Source organism: Thamnophis elegans, chromosome 15, assembly GCF_009769535.1.
Source record: "Thamnophis elegans isolate rThaEle1 chromosome 15, rThaEle1.pri, whole genome shotgun sequence".
NCBI classification, from domain to species: Eukaryota; Metazoa; Chordata; class Lepidosauria; order Squamata; family Colubridae; genus Thamnophis; species Thamnophis elegans.
Genome location: NC_045555.1, coordinates 10054952 through 10070629, shown reverse-complemented (window position 1 = coordinate 10070629; position 15678 = coordinate 10054952). Strand labels below are relative to the sequence as shown.

The window sequence follows — 15678 nt, the reverse complement described above, 5'->3', positions numbered from 1 at the left end:
TCTGACAGTTATCAGCTGCCTTCAGAGTCAGGCATCAGTGAGGCAGAAGAACAACTGGAGCCTGTTCCCAGTGTGCACATGCACAGAGCTGCCAGACGAAGGGAACAGCTAAAGAACAGGGGTCGATTTGGGAGTAAGGCCACAGGTGGATGATGAATGGCCCCTCCCAGAAGAACTAAAAGAGAAGCAAAAGGGGAGTGGAGTTTGCAGGAGACAATTAGTTTGCTTAATTGGTTCGTGACCCTCCAAGACGCCTTGCCACTTTTGCAGATATCAACCTGACAGCTCTCCAAGCCAGATAAGGTCTGTGACTGCAAATCCTCCCTTGAAAGACTTCGCTAGATGTGAATGAGCAGAATTCACAGCAAATTAATGAAAGGTTTTTTTTTGTCGGGACAAGGAGTTTACTTCAGGCTCTGTAGGGTTCATGAAATCAATCCAACAGGCAGGACAACCACGCCGGAAGTCTTTGTAGGTAGGCCCTCCCTGGCCTTTTGATTACCACTTCCGAAAGCATCATATTAATAGGAATACCTCGGACTAGCAAGAGCTTGTAAGTGTAATAAGTAGCTCATCCTCAAACGACTGTCTGGGGAGATTCTCATTCATCCAGGTCTTGGTTCTCCCAAAGATGCTTTTTTTTTTGAAGAGGCAACTGGTTGACGTTTCGCTTCTCATCCAATTTTTTGGTCACCATACTATAAAAAAGATGTTGAGACTCTAGAAAGAGTACAGAGACCAGGATGATTAGGGGACCAGAGGCTAAACTATGCGATGAACGGTTGCAGGAACTGGGCATGGGTAGTCTAGTGAAGAGAAGGACCAGGGGAGATATGATGGCATGTTCCAATATTTGAGGGGCTGCCACAGAGAGGAGGGGCTCAAGCTATTTTCCAAAGCACCTGAAGGCCGGACAAGGAACAATGGATGGAAACTGACCAAGGAGAGATTCAACCTGGAAATAAGGAGGAACTTTCTGACAGTGAGAAAGAACAATCAACCCCATGGAACAGAAGTTGTGGGAGCTCCATCCCTGGAAGCTTTCAAGAAGAGACTGGGCTGCCATCGGTCAGAAGTTGTGTACGGTCTCCTGCTTAGGCAGGGGGTTGGACTAGATGACCTACAAGGTCCCTTCCGACTCTGTTAATCTATCTAAGATTTATACTCTTTGCAGACAGCTGGTCATTGGCATTTGTTTATGCCCAGATAAACCTCCAAGTAGCCTCAACGACTCTCTAAAAAGAATCCCAATGGCCAGCTGTCTGCAGGGAGTATCAATCCTTCCCTTCCCCACCATCCAGTCAGAGCTGAAGAAGCTTCTTGTAGGAGAAGAAAAACATCTTCAAGGAAAAACCAGGAAATCCGGTTGCCTCGGGGGGGGGGGGGGGGGAAGCACCTTTGGGACCTCAAGCCCGTTTCCCCCGTTTCCAAATGCAACCGGAAGAAAGCGTATGTCCATGAAGACTCAATGAAAGTACCTTTTAAAGACATCTCCTTGGCTTTTATAGGAATAAGATGGAGACGCAGTATGTCTCGTTCCTTGCTTTCAGGTGATGCGGATGTGGCTTTTGACCAGGTGTCTTAGTTGTTTAGACATGCCAGGGTTGTCTACTCAAACCTTTTCCCATCATCACCTACCAAGTCTTTTTTATTATTTGTAGTAGCTGATAACCTGGAATTGCCAGGTATTTATTTATACTAATCCTGTATTAGACAGGAAAAAGAATGAATTATATTTGTATTGTCAAGCCAAAGTAATGCTGGAACACACACACAAACTCACACGAACTTGAATCCAAAATGCACACTATCACTGTCAAAAGTACTGTGATTTGGCACTATAGATATCATTCATTACTTTTTATTTCAGCGGCCCAGGCGTTTCAGAGTTACGCTGGAACACACACACAAACTCACACGAACTTGAATCCAAAATGCACACTATCACTGTCAAAAGTACTGTGATTTGGCACTATAGATATCATTCATTCCTTTTTATTTCAGCGGCCCAGGCGTTTCAGAGTTACGCTGGAACACACACACACATAGACACACCCATCCACCCTGAGGGAGGTTAGGGGTGCCTACCCCCACAGTATTTGTTTCCAGAGAGTAGGTCATCTGTGTACCAAGTCATTTCATCGGCCCAGGCGTTCTAGAGTTATGCTGGAACACACACAGACAGACATACACACAGTATTTGTTTCCAGAGAGTAAGTCATCTGTATACCAAGTCATTTCAGCAGCCCAGGCGTTCTAGAGTTATGCTGGAACACAGACACACACACACACACACACACCGAGGGGTGTTAGGGGTTTCTTACCCCCACAGTATTCGTTTCCAGAGTGTAAGCCATCTATGTACCAAGTTTGGTTGAAATTTCTCGGGGCATTCCAGAGTTAAGCTGGAACAAACATACATACATACATACATACATATATACATACATTCATACATACATACATACATATATACACACAGTCTTTTTTATATATGATGAATGAACAAATGAATAAAAGGACAGGACAGGCTAGGACAGGAGAAGAAGATGATTATTCTTAAAGGAAGACCCCAGTATTGGATTTGGGATTTATTTATTTTTTTGACATCGAAATTAGTGTTTAGTTAACACTGCTCTTTTGAAAGCATGACAGAGAATTTCCTGAATAACTGACTACATTTTAGAGTTAGTAACTCAAGGCTTACCTATAAGTGACTTGCCTTTTGCTTTTTGGGCTGTGCATATGTTATTTCAGAAAGATTACCTTTTTTTTTTAAGGTACAGGTAATTTCCTCTGTACCCCTCCCTCTTCTTAACAACTTGCGATGGCTGGCAGGTTGCCCAGAAAGCTCATTAAAACTCCACCCTGAGCATGAGCTAGTGGAAAAAATTAAGCTGCCATTCACGGTCAGCTTATTCTCTTAGCAGTTCTTAGGTTTCCATTATAAATATTTACCATTTTTTAAAGGTTCTTACCCCCCTTCTAGGAATTGCTTTACAGCAAGTTTGGCAAGAAGAAGAGACTATACGGCACATCTGCAGACATGCCTACGGTTGAGCGGTGTAAGACCACATGAGTGTTGCCCCTTGTCTTGGTACACAACCCATCCTGTCCCCAAAGGTGCTTTTCCAACTTCTCTTGAGGTTTTCTTCTTTGAGTTTCGCTTCTCATGCAAGAAGCTTCCCCAGTTCTCCCAAAACCAAGAAAGTCCCATTTTTGTCTTTTGAAAAAGCACCTTTGGGACAACCGTGACCTGGATAATTGAGGAGCATCTCCAGAGACCCTAACCCCTAACCCTAACTGTGTGTGGTTGCGCAGAAGAGGGGCGCAGCGGCAATGCGTTCTAATAGCTGCACATCAGCCTGTTGAGACTTAAACCTTATCCTCCCCTCCAGATGTTGAGAAGGCCACGGAATGGGGGCCATTGGACTGCCGCGGGAAGGCGTTTCCTGGTGTTGGTCTCTTCCTGGCTTGTGGCTTATGCGCTCGTGCTGACATTTTTTGGACTGAGTGAGGGTAGTTTCTTTTTTTTTAAGGCAGCATTTTACACGAGAGGAGAGACAGAAGGGATATTGGATCCTGAACGAAGCTGGTTTATCAGATATCCGAATGAATAGAATAGAATAGAGCTAGAAGGGACCTTGGAGGTCTTCCAGACCAACCCCTTGCTCAAGCAGGGGACACTATCTCATTCCAGATAAATGGCTGTCTAGTTCTCTTAAAGAAAGGACTCTGGCTAAGACGCTGAGCTTGTCAAACGAAAGTTTGGCAGTTCAGTGGTTCGAATCCCTGGCGCCGTGTAACAGAGCGAGCTCCCGTTACTTGTCCCGGCTTCTGCCAACCTAGCAGTTCTAAAAAAATGCAGGTAGAAAAATAAGAATCACCTTTGGTGGGAAGGGAACATTGTTCTGTGCGCTTTTGGCGTCTAGTCATGCCGGCCACATGACCACGGAGACATCTTCAAGCAGGGCTGGCTCTTCAGCTTTGAATCGGAGATGAGCACCGCCCCCTAGAGTTGGGGAAGACTAGCACATATGTGCGAGGGGAAACTTTACCTTTAGTCTCTTAAAAACCTCCAGTGTTGGACCACCCACAACTTCCGGAGGCAACTTCTGTTCCACTGGTTAATTGTCCTCACTGTTAGGAAGATTCTCCTAAAATCCAGGTTGCTTCTCCCTTTGTTTAATTTCTAACCATTGCTTCTTGTCCTGCCCTCTGGTGCTCTGGGGAATAATTTGATCCCCCTCTTCTTTGGGGCAGCCCCTCAAATGCTGGAACACTGCTATCGTGTCACCCCTAATCCTCCTTTTCTTTAAACTAGCCCAAACCTGCAGCCATTCTTCCTATGTTTTAGTCTCCAGGCCTTTGATCATCTTAGCTGATCATCTTCATTGAATGAAGGGCGATATCAGTGAAAAGGCTGAAGAGTCTATTCTCCCCTTGGTGGGAAAGTTTTATGAATGTGTGTATAAACTAAAAGCTGAGGAGGTGGGGGGGGGGGAATAGCATTGCTCAAGCAGTCTTTTATGGAAAAATTGCCATTGGCTAATCTCTCCCCTGCCCCATTAAAAGAAAACACATTTCATCTGCCTTTTGTCATCCCCTCAAAAGAGGGGAGATCAAAGCCAAACGCGAAACCTGGTTTAGATAAGAGCAGACCAGAATGGTAGCCTTAACCTCATCAAAAGGCCAACCCTGTCTACAGTGAGACACTCCGGGGTGGAGTGGTTTTTTTTTTTTTTTTAACCAAACCAGACCGTTTTTTCCCTCCCACAAGTGTTCGGGAGGCTGACACCATAAAGACGAAGCAGATTGTCTTTCAAAACATCACAATAGGAGGGGAGGGGGATTTCTGAGGAAGGCCTGAATGGAGAAAGCGGGGTGGGTGGGGTGGGGGCTCTGCGGATCTTCTGCGTTGCTTTAGCTCAGGGGTGTCAAACTCGATTTCATTGAGGGCCGCATCAGGATTGTGTTTGACCTTGGGGTGGGGGGGCAGGGGTCGGTGTGGATGGCCCGATCTCACTTGTGTTGGGGGGGCACCTGTGGCGGCCTGAGTGCTATGCCAGCAAAATGGGCTCTCGAGCTCCGTTTTCATCTGCAACAGCCTCCTGCAGCCCTCTGCCAGTGAAAACGGAGCTTGGGGTAGCCATGTATGGGGGACCTCCAGGCCCTGTTTTCGGCCATGACGGCCTCCTGCAACCCTCTGCCAGCGAAAACGGAGCTTGGGGGAGCCATGTGTGTGGGACCTCCGGGCCCTGTTTTCGGCCATGACGGCCTCCTGCAGCCCTCTGCCAGCGAAAATGGGACTTGAGGGGCTGCGCACGGCCCTCCCAAGCTCTGTTTTCACTGACAGAGGTCCCGCAGCTGGTCCTTTGCTGTTACCAGGATGGCCCCGTGGGCCAGATCTAAAGCACCCTACGGACTGGATCCGGGCCCCGGGCCTTGAGTTTGACACCCCTACTTTAGTTGGATGGGCCAAAGGTGGTGGCCCTAAAACCCAACTCAAGAATGATGCGTAAGAAAGCCCAGAATCCTGGCCATGTTTGCCCTGACTGCTGGTTCTTGTCGCCTTCCGTTGTGGCCTGCCAATGTCCAGCGGAGCTGACAGCAGATTCGGACAGTGAGGAGGTTGGAGAGGAACACGGGCCAGTCCTGGAGTCTGGGGAAGAGTCTGGTGAGGACTCTTTGTCGGAGGCAGAGAGAGGGCAAGAGCCATATGCTACTTATCAGCTGCCTTCGGAGTCGGAGATCAGTGGGGCAGAAGAACAGCTGGAGCCTGTTCCCAGTATGAGTTGCCAGACAAAGAGAACAGCTGAGGAACAAGGGTCGACTTGGGAGTAAGGCCATAAGTGGACAGTGAACGGCCTCTCCCGTAGGGAATAAAAGGGGAGCGACAGGGGAGTGGAGCTTGCAGGAGACAATTAGTTCATTCCTGCATTCTTGACACGTCTGAAAGATATCGGCTTGGCCACTCTCCAAGCCTGACAAAGGTCGGTAATTGTGAACTACCTTAAAAGACTGTGGGAGAGGAAAGACTTTGCTGGAAAGGAATTCACTGTCAATTAAATAAAAGGGGTTTATCAGGATGAGGACTAGGCTTCGTGCTGCTGGGGAAGCCTCGGTCAGAACACTTTCCCTCCTCTTCCTCAGGTTCCCAGCCTTTGTGAAGACCTCCTGTCCTCTGTGGACCAGCCTCTGAAGATCGCTCGAGACAAAGTGGTCGGCAAGGACTACCTTCTCTGCGATTACAACCGGGATGGCGATTCCTACAGGTGAGGTTCCTTTCCCTCCACAGGAGGATCCGACTAAAATCTTCCTCTGGCTTGGGGCAAGTACAATTCGCTTAGCGACCATGGCAAGAAAAAGTCGTCCACATGGTGCAAAACTCATCAAACAAATGTCTCACTTAGCAACGTAGATCTCGGGCCCAATTGCGACTCACACCTGTTGCCAAGTGATGGGTTCCCAGGGGTAGCAGCATGTAGGAGTATTCCGGAGATGAGACGCTGGTGGAACATCGACTCCTAGTAGCACATGTCCTCGACTTACGACCACAATCGAGCCCCGCATTTCTGTCGCCAAGCAAGGCAGTTTGGTGGGCTTTGCCCCCATTTTACGACCCTCCTGACCCTCTGTTGTTAAAAGGGAATCCCTGCCGTCATTAAGCTGGCCACATGGTTGTTAAGTCAAGTTGGCTTTGCTCGTCAGAGATTCCCAAAAGGGCAAATCACAGACCCCGGGGACTCTGCGACCGTTGTAAATTTGAATCAGTTTCCCAAGCGTCCAAATTTTTGAACAGGCGGCGATGCGGCAACGGTCGTAACTGTGAAAAAACGGTCATATAAACCTAAACCTAAGTCCCCTTTTCCCCAGTGGTGGTGTAACTTCAGTTGGAAACAAATGCTTGCTAAGTTTGGGGACTCCCTGTGTTGTATTCTCATACCCTGTTTCCCCGAAAATAAGACCTCCCCGGATAATAAGCCCAATCGGGCTTTTGAGCGCATGTGCTAAAGTAAGCCCTCCCTGAATATATTGCAACACAGCAGCAGCCATGAAGGTGACCCCTCTCACCGCATCCTGCAGCTCAAAAATAATAAGACCTCCCCGAAAACAAGGCCAAGCGCTTATTTCGGGGGTCAAAGGAAAAGAAGACTCTGTCTTATTTTCGGGGAAACACGGTATCCAAGAAGTTGGCAAACTCTCCACTGCACTTCGTGCCAGGCAGGCCTTGTTCTCCTTCGTACCCCCTATTGTGGGAAACCCATCTGGGGAATGTCAAGCAGCCTCAGCCTCCAGAGGAGGGCGGCCAGCCTCATGGATACCACCTCCTTGCTTTTCATCGCCTTCCTGGAACTCTTCTTTTGTGTGTGCGTGTGTATGTTTGTGTGTCTTCCAAGAGGCTGCTTGCTAAGACTTGACTGGGACAGAAACTAAAGGAGAGGCCAAGGACCACCTCCAGGTCCTCTCATCCCGTGTGTGTGAGTGTGAGTGTGTGTGCGCGCAGTCCCATCTGCCTTTCCTCAGAACGCCTCCCTAAAATGTGTCTTCAGCACTTGCTTGCTATAAAAGCCCTTCTTTTGGAAGGGGGTGGTGTAACGCAATGGGTTTCTAATGGATAAAGTTACTGCCTCTGCCAGCGTTTTTCTCCTTATCCTTTTTATGAGGAGTGAGTTAGAACATGTGTGTGCCTGTGTGTGCGTGTTCTGCAGGCCACAACACACACACACACACACACACACACACACACACACACAGACACAACTTTTGGCTACCTGCACCTCTCTACCTTGTCAAAGGAGGTGGGAGGGCGGTGGACACAAGCCCCCTGTCGGTGCGCTCCCTGTGTCCAGATCAGAAGTGGGATTCGGCCGGTTCTCTCCGGTGTGGGAGAAGCAGTAGCGGCAGCTGCTGGGAGTCTCCATCCGACCACTCCGACATAACGTGTGAGCGCTGCGCATTTGCAAACCGGTAGGGAAGGCAAGGGAATCCCACCTCTGGTCCAGAGAGACAAATGGGCATTGTTAACGCTAAAGGAATGAACTCCCTGCCGTCTAAGAAGTGCTTCAAGAAAGAAAAGCAAATTATTTGGCACAAAACCCTTTGAAAATACGGGATTTTAACCCCGCCTCCGCTGTGAGATACACCCGATAACAGCCGAAACCATGAAAAAGCCCAAACGTACTGCAACTAATTAAAAGCAGGAACATCTACAGAGCTGGAAACTTAGTTGAAAATAAAATTAAAATTAAAAATCCAGGGACAACTAAGCCGCTGAGCCCCAGTGGGGCCATCAAACCTTGGAGGGTGCTCCCAATGCTGACAGCATAGGAAAGAGGATTTCGTGGTGGTGTTTTTTTTTTAATACTTGCCCTTCATCCCTTCCCTCTGTCCCGTCTCTGAATTTAGCGGAAGACGCGTCAGAGGAGTGACGGGCCAAAATATTCTGGGGTGGAAGCCCCGTTTTCTCCGCTGCAGGCCTCCCCCCTCCCCCCCTTATCGTCGGGTGGGTTGCTTTGGTGCTTTCCTTCCCAGCCCCCTCCTCTTGCACTTGTAGGTTGGATCCTAGACCCCCTACTCTAATTAATCTGTACCTTGTCTGTCGCAACTGCAGCGTCAGGTGGGTGGGTGGGGAAGGGACTCTTTTGATGTGGGATGAAAATCATAAGGTTTACATCATCAGATACCGGGTTCATATTAACCATCAAGACGTGTGCAGAAGCTAAAAAATACTGGACTAAAATCCACCCATGGTTGAGAAAAGTGATAGAAAAACATATAGACTTCAAACCAGAGATATTATTAGAAAAACATATAGACTTCAAACCAGTAGAGAATTAAAATATTTGATTGTAAACGTGTTAACAGTGGCAAGCATTATATTTGCTAAAAATTGGAAAAATGAGAAAATACCAACGCAGGAGGAAGTTATTCAGAAAATAATGAAATGTGTCCGAAATGAGCAAATTGACATTTGAAATTAGAGAACAAGAAGATAAACCATTTTATAAAATATGGGATTTATTTTACCAATGGTTAGACAAAAAAAATATGGAAATGAAATGTGATAAGAGAATCTTTACAATACAAGGATAATGGAATTGACACAGAATATAATCTAAAGATGTACTATTATTGGATGGATTTAGGAGGATGTAATGAATTGTTATAAATATAAATTAATTCAAAATTTAGAATATCTCTTATAAAATGAAGGAATAATAGTTAAAGTCAAATAAATGATGAACAATGATAATAATCTATACATATATATTAGATTAATAATATGAGATGTTATATAAATTGTAAGTGAGGAAGAAGGAGAGGACGCACAAACGTTTCGTAACCAACCGACACGCTGGATGCAACTGGAAGATGTTTTTATGTTTTGTTTGTATATGTTTGTTTTAAAAATAAAAGTTCTTTAAAAAAGAAAGAAAATCACCCCTCCTTCCTTCCATAGGTCACCCTGGAGCAACAAATACGACCCACCCTTGGAAGATGGCGCCATGCCTTCGGCTCGCCTGCGGAAGCTCGAGGTGGAGGCCAACAACGCCTTTGACCAGTATAGAGACTTGTACGTTGACTCCCTTCTTTGGTGGGGTTTGGGTGGGGTGGCCGGTTAAAGGGAGGGGGCACAGCAGGAGGGACCCCCCCTGTTCATTCTCTGAAACTTTTAGGGAGCGAGATCCTCCCCCCCAAACAAAGAGGGCCTCCCCTTCCTGCTTATTTTCTTGGATGGATGGAAGGCCATTTCCCATTCATCAAGGTTTTAATCCCTCCCCCACTTTGGCAAGCCCACTTTTGAGGGAGGGGCTTTCTTTAAAAGTGTGTTAGAGCGGGGGTCACCAACCTTTCGGACCTCAGGGACCTACTAAATTCATAATTTCTAAATCCCACGGACCCACTAATATGAATTATTTTAAAAAGATAAATAGTATTTAGTGAAATATAAAAAATGCAAATAGTTTCTTGGTTGGTGACCGCTGAGTTAGAGGGAAGATTGATGCGAGGGTGGGGGGCCTTGAAGCTCTTTGCTTCCTTGTCTGGGGGGGGAATGAATGGAGGTTTGTGCCTGTATCAGGTGGGGACGCCCCCCCCCCCTCTTTTAAAGCACGGGGTTATCGTCAACCTACGACTACAGTTGAGTCCTACAACTTACAATTGAGCGAGATATTTGTTCAGTGAGCTTTTCCCCGGTTGTTAAGTGAATCACTGCAGTTGTTAAATCTTAGCCACAGGGTTGTTAAGTCAAATCCGGCTTCCCCGTTGACTTTGCTTGTCAGAAGGGAATCGCATGCCGCTGCAAACCGTCGCCAGCAGCCAAGACTTTACTCACGGGATTGTCCGCTATGGCCATAAGTGTGGAAAAAATGGTCACAAGTCACTTTTTTTCCACTTGGTGTCGTAAGTTTGAATGATCACTAAACAAGTGAATTGAGCTTCTCAGTGGAAGACGATGTATAGCTGGTGTTCTCCAGTTGTGGGGCCAAAGAGTTATGTCACGTTCCCTTAGTCTCTTTTCCCTAATCACACACACACACCAGCTGCATGGAACTACAACTCCCAGGAGCCCTTTGCTATTGTCTTTGGGTTTCTGACTGTGGGCCTTGGGGCCCTTGCTGCTAATTCCCTTGCTTTTCTCTCTCTTTGCCCCTTGAAGTTCTCCCGGTGTTTTAGATAAAGGTTCCCCTCGCACATACACTATATTGCCAAAAGTATTCGCTCACCCATCCAAATAATCAGAATCAGGTGTTCCAATCACTTCCATGGCCACAGGTGTATAAAATCAAGTCCCTAGGCATGCAGAGTGCAAAAACATTTTTTAAAAATTTACCTCTTCCAAATCTTGGTGCGTTTTATAGTCCGAAAAATACGGTAAATCTTACCAAACTGCAACCTTTCAGTTTCTTGCGGTACATGGTGAGCTTTTCACTTGGCACCCATAACTTCCTTTTTGGATTGCCTGGAAGCTGTTCTTAATTGTCCGTAAGTGAAGAGGTGTTGCAGATGATCTGTTTTGAGGGCTCACATCCAGCCCAAATGCCAGATAAAAAATAGTGAGATCTGTACCAAGATACACTATATTGCCAAAAGTATTCGCTCACCCATCCGAATAATCAGAATCAGGTGTTTCACAGGTGTGTAAAATCAAGTACCTAGGCATGCAGTCTGTTTTTACCAACATTGGTGAAAGAATGGGTCGCTCTCAGGAGCTCAGTGAATTCCAGCGTGGAACTGTGATAGGATGCCACCTGTGCAACAAATCCAGTCGTGACATTTCCTCGCTCCTAAATATCCCACAGTCAACTGTCAGCTGTATTATAAGAACGTGGAAGTGTGGGAATGCCAGCAACTCAGCCACGAAGTGATAGGCCACGTAAACTCATCCAACATCAGTGTGTGACCTCACAAATGCGCTTTGGGGGGGCAGGGGGGCTGTTTTCACCCTCCCCAGGCTCCTATAAAGCCTCGAGCTTGGGGAGGGCGAAAAAAGCATGCAAAAAATGGGGGGGAGCGCTGATCATGCCTGCTGGGGGTCGTGCAATGCATTATGGGTGTGGCATGCCCACATGCGATCCCCCTGCGCTCCCCTTTTGGCAGGTTCACCATCACTGTGCTAGTCGTTTCTGACTCTAGGGGGCAGTGCTCATCTCCGTTTCAAAGCCGAAGAACCAGCGCTGTCTGAAGACGTCTCCATGGTCATGTGGCTGGCATGACTCAACGCCAAAGCCGCATGGAATACTGTTACCTTCCCACCTTCCTATTTTTCTACTTGCATTTTTTCAAACTGCTAGGTTAGCAGAAGCTGGGACAAGTAACAGGAGCTCCCTCCGTTACACGGCGCTAGGGATTTGAACCCTCGAACTGCCGACCTTTCCGATCGACAAGCTCAGCATCTTAGCCCACTGAGCCACTGCGTCCCTATTTAATTTTAGAAGATGATATAAAATACATTTTTTTTAAAAAAATAGTCTCTTTAATGAGAGCCCCGTGGAGGACACTTTCTATTTAAATTATATTTATTTATAGGGAGTGACATTTCACCCCCTTCCCCAAATCTGCAGGAGCCAGCATCGTTGGGAATTTTAATCATCCTCGATCTGATCGGTTAAATTGTGAAAGCGGATTAGTTCATGGCAAAGCGCAGTCAATTTACCTTTCAAAAAAAAAAAGATTGCGATGTATCAGTGAAGCGATACATGTGAACAGTTCATTTGCACAGTTATTTGGCTCCTGTCCCGGAACATGAGGGCCGACCGGCCATTGCCAAAAAGGGAACTGGAGCAGAAATAAAAACCTAAATTGCAGCATCGTTGGAAAGAACAAAACCGTCTTTCTGGAGGCAGCTGCGTTAAATAGGAAAGAAGCCGCTGCCGTTCGCACAGCCCATATCCATGTTTTGATCATGGATTTGGCCCAGGCCCGGAGACTTCGGAACTTCTTGGTCCTGGTTTATTTGGCTGCCCTCTTTGTGTGGGGTATTAAGTAGGTTGTCATTTTCAGGCAGGCTTCTTTTTAAAGATTGGTTTCCTACCAGAGGTTGTATTCAGCCAGTTCAGATTGGTTCGCCAGAACAGGTAGTGGAAATCGTGGGTAGTGGAAATCGCACGTAGAGGAAATCAGTAGGGGAAATCACACATAGGGGAAATCAGTAAGGGAAATCGCGTGTAGGGGAAATTGGTAGTGGAAATTGCGCATAGGGGAAATCGCTAGTGGAAATCACGCATAGGGGAAATCAGTAGTGGAAATCACGCATAGGGGAAATCGCACGTAGGGGAAATCGCCGTGTAGGGGAAATCGCACGTAGGGGAAATCGCACACAGGGGAAATTGCACGTAGGGGAAAACTCTAGTGGAAATCACATGTAGGGGAAATTGGTAGTGGAAATCGCGCGTAGGGGAAATCGCGTAGTGGAAATTGGTAGTGGAAATCGGTAGTGGAAATCAGTAGTGGAAAGCACACGTAGGGAAAATTGCTAGTGGAAATCGCACGTAGGGGAAATCTATAGAGCAAGGGCATCTAACCTTGGCAACTTTTAAGACCTGTGGATTTCAACTCCGAGAGTTGCCCACTGGGGAATTCTGGGAGCTGAAGTCCTCAAGTCCTAAAAGTCACCAAGGTTGGACACCCCTCCTGCAGGAGTTAACGGAGGGAGAGGCTATGGTGGTCCTCCTCCTCCTGCAGCAGCCCTCTCCCCGCTGAGATCATTCTACGTTGATCCCCGTGTTCTTCCTGTGGCCCCATGCCTTGACCTGACCAGTCCCAGCTGCAAGGAGACCCCTTCAGAGCCCCTTGCCCAGTTTCCTGCCTCGGGACCGCTTGGCTGCCGCCGTCAGGAGATTCCATTGGGGGGGGGGAGCAGCAGCGGAGGTGGGCAAAAGGACTCCCCCACCCCAACCGTGTGGCATCTGAATCCACCCTTTGTTCTCTCGGGGTCGGGCGTCCGCCCCAGCTGCCGGCCAGATGTGCAGTCTGGAAGCTTTACCTGGCACGGAAAAGCCGTGCAGATCTCTCACCGGATTGGTATGTTTTCCAAGGGAGCGGGGGGGGGGGGGGGCTTGCACCTGTAGTTCAGGCTGGGAAGCATTTGTCAAGGGCCTGGCCAGGACCCTGGGCACCGTTTGGTGGGGCGGGGGGCGGGTTGGCTTTAAGCTGCCGCAGGGAAGACGGTGAAGGGGGGGAAAAGGGTCTCTCACCCCCTTCTCCATCAAAAGCCTCTTGTATTTGGGCTGCATCGGTTCCTCCCCCTCTGCAGACCCTCTCTTTGCCCAGTTCTCTCTCTCTCTCTCTCTCCCCCCCCCCCAAAAGCACACCTTGCAGAGCCAAGCTGTTCAGTCTTTGGTAGGAGAGGGGGGGAAGCCCCCTCACTCACACTGTGTGTGGCTAGGAACTGCAGGACGGCAACCTGGCTGTTTTTTCTGGCCGCCTTACGTCCCCCCCCCCCCTCCGGGTGTGTAAGGCCAGGGCTGGCGTCAGCCGCAGGCCAGGTGAAAACAGCATGTTGGTGTTTAAAATAATATTCATCTTAGATTGGAGTCGCTCGGGGTACAAAAGGCCACCCGAGTGTTTCCATGTGTGCGCTTGCTTGTTCTGGCGCAGGCTTTCCCCAGGCGGCGCTCTGTGGTTTCGCACAACCTTTTAGCACATCCGTAAAATATACCCACAAAAAGCCTTTATGTTAAAAAACAAAACAAAACCCACAACTGGGAAATCAGAATTCCTTCCCACTCGGCTCATTTCTGGGCATTCAGGGTTACGAGGACAGAAGTTGGGGGACGCGGGGGGTGGGGTGGAGGGAAACAGGGACCCAGAGCTCTCGTGATACTTACCCCCCTTTTCTGTCTGATCGAAGTTTCATCTCCTAGCCGGCTGGCGAAATTATAATTGGAGGGAAGAAGTACAGGGTCGGGACGCGGTGGCTCAGGGGCTAGGGCGCTGAGCTTGTCGATCAGAAAGGTTGGCAGTTTGGTGGTTCGAATCCCTCGCGTCGCGTAACAGAGCGAGCTCCCGTTTCTCGTCCCAGTTTCTGCTAACCTAGCAGTTCGAAAGCACATAAAAAAAGGCAAGTAGAAAAATAAGAGCCACTTTTGGTGGGAAGGGAACAGCGTTCCATGCGCCTTCGCCGTTGAGTCACGCCGGCCACATGACCACGGAGACGTCTTCAGACAACGCTGGCTCTTGGGCTTTGAAACGGAGATGAGCACCGCCCCCTAGAGTCGGGAACGACTGGCACATACGTGTGAGGGGAAACTTTACCTTCATCTTGGGTGGGAAGAATGCAGTGCCCCCCCGCCCCCGAGTCACATGATCCCCTCTTGGCGGCAAGCAAAGTCCATGGGGAAGCCCGATTCACTTAACGCCCGGGTGACTTAACTTATCAACCGCAGCGATTCGCCTCACCACTGTGGCAAGGGGAGGTTGTAAAACAGGAAAAAGCTCATGGGACAAATGTTATAATGTTGGGCTCGATTGTGGTCATATGGGGAGGGCTCGCTGTATTAGTGGGCAGATATTTGTGTGGTGTTTCCCCCTCTCCCTCTGAATTAGGAAATGACAACTCAGTTGCTTTGGCGTGCAGAAAGTAACACCCTGCTCCCACTTCCCATGTGGGGAAGTCCAAGATTTGATCAGCCGTGTTGAGGCCAGAGGGTTTTCGTGGGCTCTGAGAAACCCCTTTCCGGTCACAGATATCAGGGGTTAGGGTTAGACCGACTGTCCTTCAAAGCAGATTAAAGAACTGGTTAAAGGCTGGCTTGATTGTGACTCCCAGTTTTAAACCTGCTCTTGAGTATAGCAATAGCTATAGCACTTAGATAGCGCTTCACAGAGCTTTTACAGCCCTCTCTAAGCGGTTGACAGAGTCAGCCTCTTGCCCCCAACAATCTGGGTCCTCATTTGACCCACCTCTGAAGGACAGAAGGCTGAGTCAACCCTGAGCCAGTCAGGATTGAACGGCTGGCAGTGGGGCAGAGTTAGCCTGCAATATTGCATTCTATCTAGAGGGAGGGAGGGAAGGAAGGAAGGAATAGTACTTAAGACTTATATACTGCTTCACAGAGCTTTTACAGTCCTCTCTAAGCGGTTGACAGAGTCAGCCTCTTGCCCCCAACAATCTGAGTCCTCATTTTACCCACCTCGGAAGGACGGAAGGCTGAGTCAACCTTGAGCCAGTCA

General features: G+C 48.2%; 1 protein-coding gene across 1 annotated transcript in view; it reads left to right on the top strand.

Moving 5' to 3' along the window:
* CAPZB (capping actin protein of muscle Z-line subunit beta) overlaps nt 1-15678 on the top strand; it is a 54637-nt gene that overhangs the window by 27837 nt on the left and 11122 nt on the right. The window contains exons 3-4 of the mRNA XM_032232105.1: nt 6154-6275; nt 9464-9577. Coding sequence (XP_032087996.1) covers nt 6154-6275; nt 9464-9577 — 236 coding nt within the window. The remainder of the gene's footprint in view (nt 1-6153; nt 6276-9463; nt 9578-15678) is intronic.